A 17,200-nucleotide genomic window follows, 5' to 3' on the forward strand; every position below is an offset into this window, starting at 1 on the left:
CTACCCTTCTCCGACAAAGTTAATCACTTTGCTTTTCACACAAACTCCCTGTTTTACGACTGTAGATTCATTTCCTCAGTACAACAATCACTATTTTGTGATGGGGTATGTTAACTTTTGTAAAATGCATTAAACACAACAAATTCAAACCTAAACCTAAATCCATCTTCTCAGCGATGATCAATCCATGGAATGAGTATATAACAAATTGTCATGCCATCTTTGCCCTACAATAATTTCCTCAACTTTGAGCCCAAGATTTCATATTAACACCAGTTTTATTCTACACAACTTTCTAAGACTGTTTACCTAATATATTTAATAAACAATTCTTCACATCTATTTCATATCTATTTCATATCGGTTAACGTGATATGTTTTAAGTAACTTCTCACGTCTACCACTTAAAAAAAAGAAAAAAATAAATAAATAAAAAAACCATTAAAAACATACAACGTCAACTCAATCTATTAAATTGATGTGTTCAAGATAGATGTATTTCTCACATCTCACATGCATACTAATATATGACCAAAATGCAAGTACTTCAAATTTTAAACGGAGCATATAATGCTCACATGCATTTTTAAAAATACATGGAAAACCAATTTAGAGAAAGTTTATCCTCTATAAAATGTTCTTAGTTAGAAAGTGGGGAATCCAAAGGGAAAGATAGCATCATTCACCACACAAGCAGTACAAGTGCAAAACCTATATTCTAGTCTCTTCTTACTTTTATTACTTTTTTGACTTTTTTGCTACATGTATAAACAAGTAAAGAAGTGCCGAAAAAACTGTATTTACAAAGGAAATTACAGTTACATATATGCCAAACTCGAAGGGCAATTGCATCGAGCTTATAAATATCAATGGTTACTCTGCTAATCCAGGGTGATGTTAGACTGAAAATTGGGAGTGGCATCTGCAGGTTCTGTTAGCAAAAAACAAAAGAAGCAATCGCTACTCAAGCAGTGAACAAGTTAAAAGAGTAGAAATGTCCTTGGTAACCAAACTCAAAATATTGCATTCAAGCACAAGGGGTGACTAAATGAATCCATTTTTTTGTTGAAAATGGCCGGCCACGCCCTCCCACCTCCAACCCCAGTTATGAATGGCCCAACCATGGCACGGATTGGAAATGGCAGACAAATACTTCAATCATTCAAAGCAGCCAAGACATTATCATGGCGAAGTTCCCCACCATTTTTTTTCCCAAATAAACTCCAACCACCACCTCTCGGATCCCCTTGCATTTTAAAAGAACAAAAGGAAATGGGTATACAAGGCCCCACAGGCATCTGCATGATCCATACATAACATCTCAAATTGGCTCTCCTAACACATGACTTCACGCCTTTTTTCGGCCGGCAGACAAAACTTTTTAGACTAACAAATCAGGTTGCAAAATTGAGCAAAGTATCCAGATAAGCTCACCTCAGCCACTTGCTGATCCCAAGTTGGATTATATTACAACCATGGAACTGATGCCACTTGTCATGAATGAGATCCGTGATAATACACCTGATATCTGAGAAGGGGCCCGCTGGAAAAAAACCCAAAAGTGTCAGGATCATCCACACTGCACATGGCTACTAATGTTTTTCATAGAAGAACCTATTGTGGTGGTTGATGCTGCCAAATGAAAAGTCATTTGTCCACTTTCCCAACATCAGATTTGCAGCATGTGGTAGTCAACCAGGGGTATCACAACAAAGGTTAAGTGACTTAATGTTTGAACTAACATGTAAATTTGCAACCTTAGGTATCACAATTCTGATTCATTAGAAAACCTCTGCCAGGCCACTCATATTTCAAAGAGGTACTGGTAACCCATAATTGTGGAATGACTTTATCCGTCCATCCCAGCCTGCAGTCACAATAACCAGACCCCACACATGAGAACTGGATGTGTTCTGGCAAGAAGTTTTCAAAAACTTGTATTGAGATTTATTCATGCTAGATGGCTTGGTAATTGAGCTTGAAGTAGGAAGCTTCTCCTCTGGCCAAGTTGCAGACCCCTTGGGAAAAGACTCTAAGAGGAATTCTTGGCTCAGAGAGAAACAAGCAGGTGAAGGAAAAGGCGGATTTTCTGCCAGATTCTCATCCAAGACTGGAAAGTGCCTTCTACTTACTGAGTTCCCACATTTCAGACCACACCAAGGTATTGCAACAGATGCATTGATGGAGAAGTGTTCACAAGACCTAATATTTTTGGCTTGGGCGAGGGCAGTGTCTTCCTCACTACTGCAGTTCCATAAATATACATTAGAATCCTCGGAAGCTGAAACAATGTGTTTCCCATCTGAGGTGAAAGATGCAGATATAAGGTTTCCTGTGGTACGAAGGCCTAGAGAGAGAAAAGAGAGAAAATTTAGAAACTAATACTTCATTATGGACAGCAATGGATGTCACAATGCTTCCCAACATGAACTCCGACATAAAATAGATTTCTGATTTTGCTAATTAAAAACCAATCAATTGTTGCATAACTTATAGGCGGTAAACTTCCTCCAAGGGGCCTCAATGTTGGAACCCCAAAAAAATCTATTATTTAAGATAAATTCATGGAAAACAGACAAAGATCAAGTGCGTACCCTTGTATTTGCCAATCACATTAATGCCATGAAGGATTCTGACTTGTGAATCAGCACAGGTGACCATTATTTTGCTAGAGTCTCGTGGGAAAAACTGAATTCAAATAAAACATGATGAGGGACAACTGTCTCTCAAATGAAAGGGTATAGAATAAAAATAAAGGAAAGAACCAAAAAAAGCAGACCAAGAGCAATGCAAATATCAAGTACCTGAAAGCCAGTAATCCTTTTGCATGGTGGTTTTTTTTTACTGTGCACGCATACTTGGGTGTCCAATTGCAAATGATTATCTGGTTGAAACAAAAGAGAACCACATAATTAATTGAACTGGTACTCTAAATTTTATCCAATGCAAAGGTCATTCTACAAAATAATTATAAAGCTAATGTCAAACGTAGCATTTTCCATGGAAGTCAATAAGTCCAGATTGGGATATAGTGACCCTAATACTTCCGTCTCAAAAGAAGATTTCTAAAATGAGTCACAAGAACTCAAATCCTTCAAAAGAAAAGGGAGAGAAAAAAAAATATATGAATCTCTTTTCTTAAACTTCTTCAAACTTAATATATATATACCAGCAAAGGCAAGCATACAATTCAGGCTAAGACTGATTTCTGATAGACTAAGGTAATTAACATCAGATTCTTCTTAAGCAGCCTAGTTTATCTAAGCTGCCATCCGACTCTCCTAGATTTCCTACTGACACAGTTATCACAAAAGGGCATATCCACACTTTTGAGGAAATATCTGGGACATGAATGCTTAGCAGATTACATTCTTCTATTCCATCTCACAAAAGAAACAAAACCTTATCAACTGGAGGTTCCAAAAACAGATCTAATTTTCTATAGTTGGAAACTCCACGTCTTACCATAAATGCACAATTCTATACTTGCATAAAACAAACTCCTTGAACCGAAAAAAAAACTACCTAACCACATTGCTTCTACACTATAACCAACCAATCATAATGATATCCGGGAATGATGTTATACAGATAAGTCCCAATATAGTATCACTCTACTATCATCACAAATTAGAAAGCCAGCGTGCAGATGGATTTATCGTACACTCGTCAATTTCCTATAAACAATTATTTCTAAATATCAGCTGCAACTCATCCACAAATGAAGCAAAGCAAAGCAAAGGAAGACAGAGGTGTAAGTGCCTATCAATAAGCATACCTGATACATTGTAAAAGCGGCAAATACCAGCCATAGATCCAACAATGCTCCCCTGTGACAGAATGAAAGAGATTCTTAATATAAGATCAGTTACTATTAATCACCTTTTCTACGAGTCACAGGAACAAGAAAATCCCCGAACCTGTCCATCAGGGCGATAACACACTGCAGTGATAATTTCTCTTATATCAGTCCAATCAACAACTTGACAACCAGGAATAGCCCAAATGCGAACTTTTCCATCTATTGAACCACTGATGAAGTAATTATCATCAACAGGGTTAAATTGAACACAGGTCACTGCATCACATTATAAAATAACATTTAGATCATTACTATAAATACAACATAATACATATGGCCAAACCAAATCCAATATAACATGATAATATCAGGATATTTGGCCCAATATTTATTCAACCCTGTGTAATGCCTTAACTAACCAAATAGATTTTGGAATGAAACAAAGAAACATTGAGGAACGTACCATAATTACTATGTGAAAACACTTTGAGGCAATGCTCACATCCCACTTGCCACAGACGGACAGTTTTGTCAATTGAAGAAGAAAGCAGATACTGCACCATAACAAACATCACATTGCGTGAAATCAATAACATTTTTGTTTAATTTATAAAATTAAATTGGCTTTCAGATAATCACTTACATTATTCTTTGACCAAGAGAGATCTAAGATCTCGCCACCGTGCCCATGGAACTCATGCAATGGTTTTTCCAATATTCGGAAGACTTTAGGAGGGAAAATCACACATGCTGAATCTGAGGAATTATTCCTCAGGCTCTTCAATTTTCCAATTTTCTCTTTATCCACAAAGAGGGGCTTCAATTCGGAGAGATGATCCACTGTGAAATATATGCAGGAAGGGTCTATTTCCGGAATGTCAATTTCGTTAGACCTCTCATCCTCCACCACCTGCCACAATCGGACAATCCCATCCTCGCCAGCACTTGCAAGATACTGCCCATCAGGACTAAATTTCATAGTCAAAATTGGACCCTCATGGGCCTGGATATCTTGCCCCATATAAAGAGCTGAAAGTTCTTTCAACTGCTTCCTGGATTGACGGACCTTAACTCTCTGAACCCTGGAACGTAGAATTGCATCATTGTCACCAGGTCTTAGTTGACCGGCATCAACTTGACTATCAACAACACATGCCATGGAGCGTAATCTACTCAACCAACCCTTCTTGGTTCTCTTCATTGACCCCACCACATTGTTTGTCTCTTCAACTTCCTTCTGTATCAGTTGTTGAAATGAAATCGATGACACAGAAGTATTCTCAGACTCTTCAGCCCTTACTGACTGACCCAAACCCACTTCTCCACCGGAAGTTCCATCTCTGCATACAAAGTTCTCCCTCGGACTACACTGTTTGGAAGAATCCGTATCATCTTTAGACCAAGTCATTGAAGACCGGCTGGAACAAAACTCACCTCCAAAACCTAAGTCCCTCAACACAGCCCCACTATTCTCTCTAATCCTATCAACCACTTCTGCCGGAGCATCACTACATACATCTACTGAATTCTCATGTCCAATGCGATCCAAACTCAATCCCATCCAATCTAAAAACTTACTCCGACGCTCTTTAACACTTCCCGGGCTCCGAATCCATATATCATAACTACAACTAGCCTCAGATACCTCAATGCTATCGGAATTTGAATCTGATATCGATGATATATCCTCTTGAGCATCGAAAAATCGACATTCTTCGTCTTCTCTCGAACTACCCATTATTCTGTGAGTTCAACCCATGAAACCCCACCTCAAGAAACCAACATTTTAAGCCCTTGGCAATGTGCCAAATCCTAAATTCCCTCCAAACAAGCAAGCCCTCGAAAAACTTAAAAAAATGGAAAAACAAAAACACAAAAATCCAGGATTAGTGTAACAGATATATTATATTAAATCAACCCACAATGATAACAATAACATTGAAACAAAAACCAAGAGATCCAACATGGATCCCAATCCAACCCCATTGAACCTGGTCTCCCACACATTAAAAATCCATAATTTAATACACACAAGACCCAGAAGAAAATGAAAATAAAAATTCATTTGAACCCAGAATTTTGCAGCAAATTAAGGATCCAATACACTTCTCAGCACACACAGAACAAAACCCATCAACGGAATTTGAAGATCTTATAATTACACTTGAATAAATGAATCACAAAACACGTGTACATACACACAAAAAAAAAAAAAAAAAAAAAAGATGATTTACAAACAAATAAAAATGTGATCGTTTTTAGTGGAAATATAAAATTTTGCTTACATGGGCTTGTTTCTAAGAGATTTCTTTGAAACTGAGGAGGGCGTAGATCAAAGCATCCATGGAAATTTGAAGCTTTTTGGACTCTCTCTGTGTCTCTCGAGGGAAGCAGAGAAGCACTGCAGAGAGGAAAAAAATAATATGAAAATAAATTAGTGCTTCCAAGTAAATAATGTGTTTATTACTAATAAATAAATAAAAGAGATGGGGGTAAAACAGGAAAGAAAAATTAGTTCCTCGATGTACGTGAATGGATGGCCCAAGAAACGAGATTTCGAGTGTAGAGTGTTTTCGTGTGCGATCTCTCTCTCTCTCTCTCTCTCTCTCTCTATATATATATTATATACTCCTTACGGACCTAATTTGATTTAAGGCAAATTAGATAATGATTATTCTAAAGCTAGATTATTCACAATCTAAAGTGTCCTAACAACTTACAAAAAAAAAAATTAAAAAAAATGTCATAACATTTGTTAAATTTCAGTAATCTAGAGTTTTACACATTATAATGCATGATGGACAAAGTTTTTCTTCTAGAATAATATTTGTTCTTAAAAATGCATTAAAAAATTACATGTTTCTATTTAATTCTATTACAAATACATGTAAAAATTACGTGCTATAAAAACAAACGTTAGTTTAATAAATTGAATCATAAAACAAAATTTGTTTTTTAAAGTGCACGTGATAATCATCTGCTCTAAAAACAAATATCACTTCAAAAATTCCATTACAATAATATGTATTTTAGAAATCATAAACGCATCGTGCCATTACAATATTTTGGTGTGACGTAATAATTAATTTCTTGCATGAACATTCACTTAATAATATACATCTAAATAGCTTTTTATTATTGGATTATCTTGGTTGGCAAATTTTTTATTTATTTTTTGACATATCCGCATAAAAGAAAGGAGATTGATTCGAACTAGTAATTTCTGTTTCATTAGACATGGTCTTAGTCGATGATTGAGGTACCTCTTGGAAATGCAAAATTATGAAGTTGGTAAACATCCTAAACCAACCAAGTTTTTCAATTATTTATAAAAAAAATAGAGTCAAAATTTTGTTCAAATTCGATGCTGAAATTATTCGGTACAAAGAAGCAATGATTTTTTGTCCTTTTATTGGTTGAATGCCAAGTGGGGGGGGGGATTAGGTCACTGCCCAAAACTTTCCACATGAAGCCGTCCCATGGTAAAATTTTGACTAGAAATTTCTTCTTGAAGCAAAAATATATATTTTATGACGAAAAAGAAAAATTATTTTACTCTATAAAATATATATAAATAGTAAATATTGGAAGTTGGTCAGTGCATGGTGGACTGGTCAACGGTCAGAGATGACCCATAAATTGTTTTTATTCTCTACTAAATTTAGTGGGATTTTCTCTACTAAATTTAGTGGGCATATAGTCCGATTCTCCCTTTACCCTTTTTAATTAGTGAGATAAGTTCTCAACCCTTTTTTATGCAAGAAATAGTTTTTATATTTGGATTAGGCATTGTAAAAAAAATATAGCATATAATTTTTTTCAACCATTTAAATTTATTTTTAAGTTTTTAACGAGAAAAAAAATATATAGATTGAAATTAAATATGGTCTATTGAAAAAATGTATACAATATTTAAGCTAAATCCATAGTTTTCTTTTCATGAGTCTCTCCTTCGCCTCCTTTGTGAGCGTCGGGATAGCTTTTTCTTCTCCTCCCCTTTTCTTTTGTACGTACCTTTTTTTTTTTCATCCACCACCACCACCTTGTTGTCATGCGAGTGCAAGTGGGCTTTCTCGTGATCTATTTTAGGGTGACAATTTTATTGGATTGTTATTCAAGAATCATTGGACTGAACTATTTTATTGTTAATTTTTAGTTATTTGTTTGTTTTATCTTTTAACACTGTATTTGTTTTTTTTGGATATTGTTGTTGAGGCGTTTGCCCCTTTTGTATTTTGCTTCATTATAAGTTTCTTCAATATTAAGGGTCTGTTTGGATGTGCATTTAACACTCAAAAAATTCGGTTGAAAAAAAAAATTACTTATTTGGTAAAAAAAAATTAAAAGCATTTTTAAGGGATAAAAAAACAAAAAACAAAACAAAAAAAATGGCAAAAACGTAATTTTGATAAAAGCTTAAAAATAAAGCTTTTACCAAAAAAGAAAGAAAGAAAAATTGACTTAAAAAGATATATTTTTCAAACACAATCCCAAAAATATTATAAAAACATAAAAATGAAATTAAAAGAAGAAAAAAAAAAAAAAAGGTGGCATGTGTACGATCAATGTCAATTTGTCACCCTCTTTTCCTAGCTCAAATTACACTCGGCCGGGTTTGAGTTGTTTTTTTAAAATATTTTTGTTATATCACAAATATAGCCTTAGACATTTTTATTTATTCCCAACATAACACACTTAGAGCTCAGCCAAAAAAAAAAAAACCTTTATGGGTAGTTATACTTTGTTAATGCACATACACATTCCGAACACGATATTTTCATATTAAAATACAAGGTCAGTTGGGGAATTTTAATCAGAGCATATACCCATTTGCCAGTTAAAGCAACCTAAGTGAGACCTCACCTTTAATAATGAAATATGTTCCTAATAATTGATTAATTTTATAATATCAAATTACAAGCATCTGATTCTTTGTCCATGTACAAATTATATTTGTGATAATTTAGCACGAGCAAGGGAGTGGTGGGAGACACTTTTGGATCCATATATATGATTATAAATGAGTATTGTGATAATTATACATTAGGTAGGAGAAGATGTCATTATGTTGAAAGAATACATTTTTTTAAATAATAATAATAATAATAATAATAATTGAGTTTGAAGAACTTCCTTTAATAAAGTTGATTAAAATGTTACTTGATCATTTGAGTTGCTTAAGCCAATTTGCTAATAATAATAATAATAATAATAATAATTGAGTTTGAAGAACTTCCTTCAATAATGTTTATTAAAATGTTACTTGATCGTTTGAGCTGTTTAAGCCAATTTGCTAATACTTATTTTTTGGCAAGTTTACCAAAAATGTATTTTCTAAACATTTTAACATGTTCTTCAAAACGATATATATATATATTAATTATAAAATTAGCATCATCTTGAATTTTTAGTTCTCTAGTATAATCAGCAAAATTTTCTTGGAATATCTTCTAAATTTAGGAAATTAGAAAGTAATACAATTTTTTTGTTGATTACTTTTTTATTGCTTTAACCACTGAAGGTATCTCCTCTAAGTGTAATCCTATAGTGTTCTTTAATAATTGTTTACTATAATGGAAAGAGATTGAGCCCATCCATCAATTATTTTTACTTGATATTTAAAATAAATATTTGTAAGATTAAGACAATTTTGAGCAACTAGTTGTTTATCTATGAATGTGTGACAGTTTTATAAATTAGTTTTGAAGAAATCTTTTTATGGATGTTGACATTGCCCACACACATGCTTTAATATGGTAATTAAAAGAATAAGCAATGACATTAGTACCAAAGCACTAATAATTAGGTTAGGTTGATGTCCCCATTAAGGCCATAAAAACCCTGCAAAGTCAAAAAGTAAAAGAGGTTGTTGTTCCCAGTTAAGCAGGCAATTTACTTCAACTTTGAGAAATAACCCTAGAAGACAATCATTTTTGCCCTTGCAATCCAAGCAATTAGCAGTCACTTTAATAGAGTTTCAGTGTTTGGTCACTGTCTTGGTGTACAAGAGAGCAAGCTTTAGGCCCCTATGAAAAGGATGTCCACTGCATCTTTTGCCTACAACAAAGGTAAAAAGAAGAAGATTATAGGGAGGATTAATGTGATGATCACCCTCTAGTTAGAAAAAAAGAGAGCCCTAGTAGCTAACACCACACCTTCAGCCACCTTTTTTTCATCACTTTTTGTGTTATTGTGAGCTGCACAAGTCATATTCAACACCCAACAAGCAGACAATGTTGTTTATGCATTGTAGATGGACACACATTCTTATTCATATTGAGTTTCTTAATTGTATCTAGCCCATCATTGACTTTATACTAATGCTACGTGGAACATTTTTATCTTACAATTATTTCGCAATGTGTTGAACGTGTTAGTTGATCAACCAACTCTAAGATCAGTCGTTGTTAAAAATAAGAAAAGTTGATTAAGGCTATTATGTTAGTATTATGGGGGTAAATGTGTGGTATATAGCATTATTCTTTACTTTATTCTTAGGTATTAGCATGCTTTAATTCATCTCCAATTGAAATGGATTACTCTAGAAACTACTAATTAAAGTGTTGTTAGAATATTAATTAAAAATTGAATTTATCATTTATTTTCAGTTTAAACTTTTAGATTAAATACAAGATTGGTCCATGTGTTCTTGGTGTGTATAAAATCAGTTATTGTGTTTTCAAAAGTAATAAAATATTTATTATGCATTTTGACGGTAGAGAATCAATCATTCTGTATACTTCGAGTAATGCTACGAGTCCCACTTGTATCACTCTTATATCCCTCCTAAGATGATATTGCTTTTAAAATCACCATTTAGCTTCTGATCGATCACAAGTGAATTTTGATCAAATGATGATTTTAAAAGTCATATCATTTTTTGAGTGACATAAGAGGGGCTTGTAAAATTATTCGTATACTTTTATTTAATGGGCCGTTTGCCTCATGTAAAAAAAAAAAAAAAAAAAAAAAAAAAGCCTGTCAGTCCAATCACATTGCACCACATGTGAAGATATCAAGATGGTACATGTGTCGTAACCTCATCGGACCATTTTTTTTTTTTACATGTGGCAAATGGCCCACTAGCGAAAAACCGGAAAATAGATGAAATGATTAATTTTAAACATTAGAAAGTACAATAATTAATTTTATGACTTTTGGAAACCCAATGACGGATTTGATACACAAAAAGCACATGAACCACTTTTGTATTAATTATAATTTTTTTGAATAAGTATTGATTTAACATTGTATTGTAACAAATGTTCTAAATTTAAATATCGTCGTCATTCACCTTTTATTTCAATTAAATTTCATTTGTTGGGCTTTATTTATTAAGATGAAGTTTAAGTCCACACGTAAAAAAATAATGTTAATTAATTTTTTAAAATTTAAAATAATTTATAATTTCACGAATGACATGGGTTATTTATTATTATTATTATTATTATTTTTTTGACATGAGTTATTTATTGTGTAGCCTAAAATAGAGTCGTCAACCTTAGTGATGTAAGGATGAGAGAATAAATTACATTACATTTCTTTGTTACTATCGTCATGCATGAGCAAACTCGCTTCGTGCCGATCGATAAAAGTTATTATAAAAACATTCCCTCCTCTTCTTTTTTTTTCTTTTTTTTTTTTTTTCGTTTTTGTTTTTGTTCTGAGCAAAGCATTCATTGGGAAACTTTGTAATTTAAGTCAAGTCTTGGGGAGAGGATGATGTTTTCTTTCTATTATCATCACATGGCTCAAACCGCATGATTGCCATGTGGCATTTTTAACGCTCATTGTTATTTCTTGCGCTGGTGCATGCAATTAAATGGCCAACATTTTGTGTACCAGCAATCAGAACAAGAGTTATAGGTTCAGTCCTATAACCAAAAGTTGTGTCGGCACCTCTCTCTTCTTTAATTTTTTTTTTAAAATTTTGATAGTGTATTTTGTGCTTCAGATTATTTTCGATGGTTGATGTAGTTTTCATATGAATAGTATTTTCTTCGGTCCATTTTTGACTGAAAAATATTTGGTTAATGGTCAGATCTCTTTAAATATGACATTTTTTCTATTAATAAAAAAAAATAAAATGTTATATATTTTTTTAAAAAAATTATAAAACAAAATTATAAAAAATTCTACCCCCAATGGGTGGCCGAAGCCACCCCCAAGTGCCAGATCTTAAAAAAAATAAAAAAAAAATAAAAATTGTTTAGCCCTTGGGGGTGGCCTTTTTTTAAGTTTGGGCTTAGAGGGTGGTCAGACCACCCCCAAGTGTCATGGGGTGGTCCGGCCACCCCTTATGGTTAAGACCAGCCACTCCTTTTTTTTTTTATTAATTTATTAATTATTTTTTTAATCTGAAATATTAATTTTTTTATTATTTTTAGTTGTAGTGGGACATGTATTCTATTTGTGGCTGTATGATTTCTAAGAAGAAATCCTAGCTATGAACTGAATATTCTCCGATTCATAATGAGAGGATCCTATTCCGTTTTCACATAGGTTTAGATAAATTTGCTTTAATTTATGTCTATTTTGCTTATATAACCGCTTTGTCTGGTCCTTTAAGATGATCAATTCACTTGTTTGACTTATTTCTTATGCTTTGTAATTATTTATGCACTATTTTAGTTTGTTTTAGGTCTGTTGTTAGGGATCTCACTCCTCTTTGGTTCTATGATCGTCCATTCTCTCTATTCCTTTTGGATCAAGAGTGGGAATAATCTTTTATTGTTAACTATTTTCCTTAGTCAATTAAAAAGAAAAAAGGAGGGGGGGGAGGAAATAAGGGTTATTTCATGTCTCTTGTTATTAGGTAGGGGATTGTGAATTTGTGAGAGAGGAGGAGGCTTTTGTTTGAGTATGAGAGCTATAAATTCGTAATTCGTAATTTTTTATTTTATTAATGATATAAATTTGTAATTTCGAAAATAACTTAAGTATAATGCTCTACAAAAACTTAAGTGGAGCATTATACTTGAGTTATTATTAGAAAATAACTTATAACTTAAGTATAATACTTTACAAAAATGATATGAGATACAATGAAAAATTTTCTCAACAAGACTATGATCCATGCCAAAAGATAATAGAATAAATTTTATTTATGAAGTATGCCCACTTCTGAAGCATTAACATATAGCATTATCTGGAAACCCAAAAAGTCAAGCTGTAATAGCTCCAATGGTCCATGGTATTGCAATTAAGGTGCAATGGGTGTATATATATATATATATATATATATATATGGTATTCCAAGGTGGTCTGTAATTGTGAAACAGCACCAAATTCTATTAACAGCTGACTCATATTTGCATTATATATATATATATATCCCATGATCACAATTAGTAGGTTTTAATATAGTAAGTCCAAACAGTCCCTTGTTTTGTCAACCACTTTTACCTTAATCCCAATGAACCCTAGCATTTCTTTTGGTATAGATAGGATGCATCTATTTTTGGGTTTTGCAGAGAGGATGTATCTCATCTCCCCAAATCTCTCCCTCTCTCTCTTAAACCTCAAGCTGAGCATGAATGGGTTGCACATGATTGGTGCCTTAATTTACTCTATTAATTGGAAGTTGACATAGATTAAATAAGTTCTAAATAATTATTTGGTAGTCAAATAAATTATACAGACTTCCAATTATAAGTTTCTTCATTGACACTTTGACAAAAATTTTCTTCCTTCTTGCGTTCTTGCCGACACCTAATAAATCAGCGTTCATATCTCGTTCAACGAATTTTTATTAAATAATACTTTTTATTTTACCTACATCTCATCATCTGTTTAAGACTGTTTTAGTCATTCACTTTTACTATTTTATTTAAAAGTATTTTTTAAATCCACTTTCACTACCCACGAGGAGACGAACAACGAATTAGATTGATTTTTTTATTAGTTTATTTATATATTGTGGAGCTATAGCACTCCTAGCCATTTTTTATTATTTTTATTTTTCTAAGAAGGTTGAAAAAAACAAGGTTACAATAATTAAAATATCGAAAACGGGGTGAGCTGCTTAATAACATATTCAAAACGAAAATTACAATGCAAATAATAAGACCAAACAGCAAGAAATTGGTCAAAAGTTGACCTAGGAGTTGATACTATATAAACTTATATATCATTGGCAAATGATATTTCTACACTAATTTTAAAATCTTCCATATGAACCTCTCTCGGTGGTGTAGAAGAAATCAAAATTGGTGTTGAAATAGGATCATCGTCCTAAATTATTTGGCTTTAATTCTATACAACTAATATATGAATTGATCATTACATGTAGGTTTGCACTTTGCAAGCCATTATAATTAATTATACCAATTTCAACTCTTCTTAGTGCAATAATAAAATGGAATGTAATCTCATCAGATACGGAGTGCTGGAAGTTTGAAGTTTGTATGAAGCACTAAAGCTACTAAGAATATCAAACTTGATTCCCTCTCTACTTTCTCTTGATTTGCTTTGTTGTTTGCTTGAATTAGTTACTTCTTAATTCCTCTTTAGGGGTGTGCAAAAGTTCGACATTCCGTTGCCAGACCCACTTCCAACACACTTGGGTCGGATTCCGAAAAGTGGTGGATTGGGAGGTGGAAGAGATTCAAAATTTCCAACTAAGTTGAATCGGAAGGCATAAAAGGAGAAAAATTCTACTTTGTTGACCCGACCTAACCCGATTATAGATGTTAAACCAAATTAGTATCCAACAATTTTAAGACTTTTGTCTAAATGATTAAGCCCTTAAGAATCTTGATGTGCTTTTTATGTGAAGCAAAAGCCTATGAAGATTTTATTTTATTTTTTAAATAACATTGCAAAGATGATCTCCAACACTACTACACAATTTATTTTGCAATGTCCTCATCTTCCAATTTATTTTGCAATCCCTCCACAATATGGATAAATTCCTCATTCACCGAGTAGCTCTTTTGTAATTTTCTCCCACAGATACTCTCCATGTATCTCTTGCCGTGGGACAAATCCACAAGATATGCTTCAATAGTATCCACGTCTTAACCCACATATAGGGCATAACGGATCCCCTACTATTTTCCTTTCAGTCAGATTTGCTTTTGTGGGTAACACATTATTACACGCCCTCCACATAAGCACCTTCATTGCATGCTAACATCCAATTGAATGTCCATAATTGTTCATAGAGTTGACATTTTAAATACAAAAAAGAAAAGCATGGAGTAGGAGATCCATCAACATCCACTTTTAATAGAGATTCAGAAAATTTGGAGCACCAATATATTGCAAGAACCCAAGATAGATCGACAGGCTTATCTTAATAGCTTTGAAGAACCTTGAAAAAAAAAAAAAAAACACACACACAAAGAAGTGAAGCCAAAACTGTGAAAGTGGGAATATCTTAGAGAGATGATGGTGATATTGATATTTGTGCTGATGGGCTTCACCATCCAAAGTACTACGGCTTAGATAAATCTATTTGAAAACTGTGTTTTGTAAATGGTTAAGGAGGTGAAGACAGTTTTCCACTGACAAGATCGTTGGTGTGGGTCTCTGATGGCTACATCTCTGCATAGTGTTTATTAGGATGGGCACCCACAGCCCACTTTGTCTTTAAGCATGGGCTATGCACTTTTTCCCTCCCTCTAATTATTATTATTATTATTATTATTCTTTTTATTTTCCTCATCATTTTCTCTCATTTTGTTTATAGTTAAAAGCCTAAAAGGGAACAAAAATGGTTGGGAGGAATCAGACAGGTTTTTATTGCCATCAAATTTAGAGTTGAAGCTAAGGACAAGTTGGTTTGGCCTTTATTACCATCAAATTTAAGGGTGTACCCTTAAATTAGATGGTAAAATCTCAGTTTGCCTTTTAAAAACGAACATTTTGCCTGCAATTTGAAACCATAATTTTTTTTTTTTTTCTTAAGCCACCACTTTTTAAAAAGAATTCTCAAACGAGATCTTTTACAATTTTGTTTAAAAATACACTTTTGACCTATGAAATTGCATGGCCAAACAAATTCTAACAATTATATTGAAAATTCAAAGTAATCAAAACATCTTTTGTCCTACAGAATGTTATCCTCTTTATTTCAAATTCCATATTATTGGATACACAGTGTTTGTGCATGAACGTATGCCACAACAAAACCTTTTCTATTTTATTTTTATTTTTATTTTTCCCCTTATAATTTTTGGTCTGGTTATGGTCTGGTTATGCTACAATGCTGAAAGGTCAATCATGTGATTGGCGGAATGTTGTTTGATATGACCAGGAAAAGATGTTAATTATTAAAACCTAATATTCTAACACATTTCCTCAACAAGAAAAGACAACACAAATAATGTTTAATTGAAATCTGTGAAAAATTACTTCCTACTGGAGCAGAGACTAGAGAGCCTTCTCTCTCACCGACGGCTACAATGCTGTTGCCTCCTCCTCCTAGGGTTGGGAGTGTGTCCAAACAACATAAAGTCTTACGATGTCTCTCCTCGGGATCTGAGACCTGCTGGAAAATCTCTGGCATGGATCAAACACAACCTAATGGACAGGCCATAAAACACCCATGGAAGAGAAGTACACAAAACATATATACGACTTGATGGTTCTGCAAGGAGGACCACACCAACGTACTGTGGGGGTGGGGGTGTGGGTGTGGGTTGGAGTGGGGGGGAGTCGTCTGATCAAGATCTAATGGCAGTCACACACTTTGTTGCATCAAGTGGGGGGACCCGCTTCTGGTGGAGGGTTGGACCAGCCTAAAAGCTGTTATTTCTTTCTGAAAACAATAGGGTGGTCCTGATATGATGATGGATTACCTCTTTTTTGATGATCACTAGTAATCATATGGAGGGGAGGGGAGGGGAGGGGAGGGAGTACAGTGCACAGCTCTGGATCACTGGGACTGACAGTCCTATTTTTGCTTCTTTCGTACACCTTACTATTACTCGTGACTCAATAAATTCTTCAGTGTCCTCGACTAATTTTGGTATTGTCCTAAGACTAATTGCCTCATTTCTCATTGAAATTACGCATTTTCAGTTACTTTTTTATGTCACACTCTTTCTTTTTTTAATTTTTTTTATAAAAAAAGAAGAAAAAATCACTTCATTTCATGTCAATTTTTACCTTATAAATGGGATGGGGATGCATTGAAATGATAAGGTGCTCGAAATTTTCCCTTGAGGTTGCAATGGGATTGCCCTTTAGTTTAAGGGCACTAAAGAAGAAACCAAAAACTTGAAATGGGCTTCAATGGGCTTTCCCTTTTGTTTTAAGGGCACTAAAGAAAGAAACCAAAAAGGCAAAAACACTAAAGAAAGAAACCAAAAACTTGAAATGGGCTTCAATGGGCTTGCCCTTTTGCTTTAAGGGCACTATACAAGGAAAAAAAATCCACTTAATAGTAAATTA

The 17,200-nt window shown here is 33.6% G+C and overlaps 1 protein-coding gene across 1 annotated transcript; it reads right to left on the reverse strand.

The window, feature by feature from the left end:
* Positions 1 to 1,371: 1,371 nt before the first annotated feature.
* Positions 1,372 to 6,231, reverse strand: LOC132167231 (uncharacterized). Its single transcript, XM_059578139.1, has 8 exons — positions 6,088 to 6,231; positions 4,446 to 5,649; positions 4,266 to 4,356; positions 3,921 to 4,078; positions 3,779 to 3,830; positions 2,805 to 2,884; positions 2,595 to 2,688; positions 1,372 to 2,347 (listed from the first exon to the last, which is right to left on the reverse strand). Exons 2-8 carry the CDS (start codon positions 5,538 to 5,540, stop codon positions 1,812 to 1,814), a joined length of 2,106 nt encoding a protein of 701 aa, XP_059434122.1. The 5' UTR covers positions 5,541 to 5,649; positions 6,088 to 6,231; the 3' UTR covers positions 1,372 to 1,811.
* Between the last annotated feature and the right edge of the window lie 10,969 nt (positions 6,232 to 17,200).

Source organism: Corylus avellana, chromosome ca1, assembly GCF_901000735.1.
Source record: "Corylus avellana chromosome ca1, CavTom2PMs-1.0".
Lineage (NCBI taxonomy): Eukaryota > Viridiplantae > Streptophyta > Magnoliopsida > Fagales > Betulaceae > Corylus > Corylus avellana.

Bases quoted from the DNA above. Each gene is read 5' to 3' on its own strand.
- LOC132167231 (XM_059578139.1), bottom strand. From the start codon at position 5,540: ATGGGTAGTTCGAGAGAAGACGAAGAATGTCGATTTTTCGATGCTCAA. The intron at 4,357-4,445 runs GTAAGTGATTAT...GTTATGGTGCAG, and splicing joins TCTCTTGGTCAAAGAATAAT to TATCTGCTTTCTTCTTCAAT. The intron at 2,689-2,804 runs GTACTTGATATT...ATTTGAATTCAG, and splicing joins AAAGGATTACTGGCTTTCAG to TTTTTCCCACGAGACTCTAG.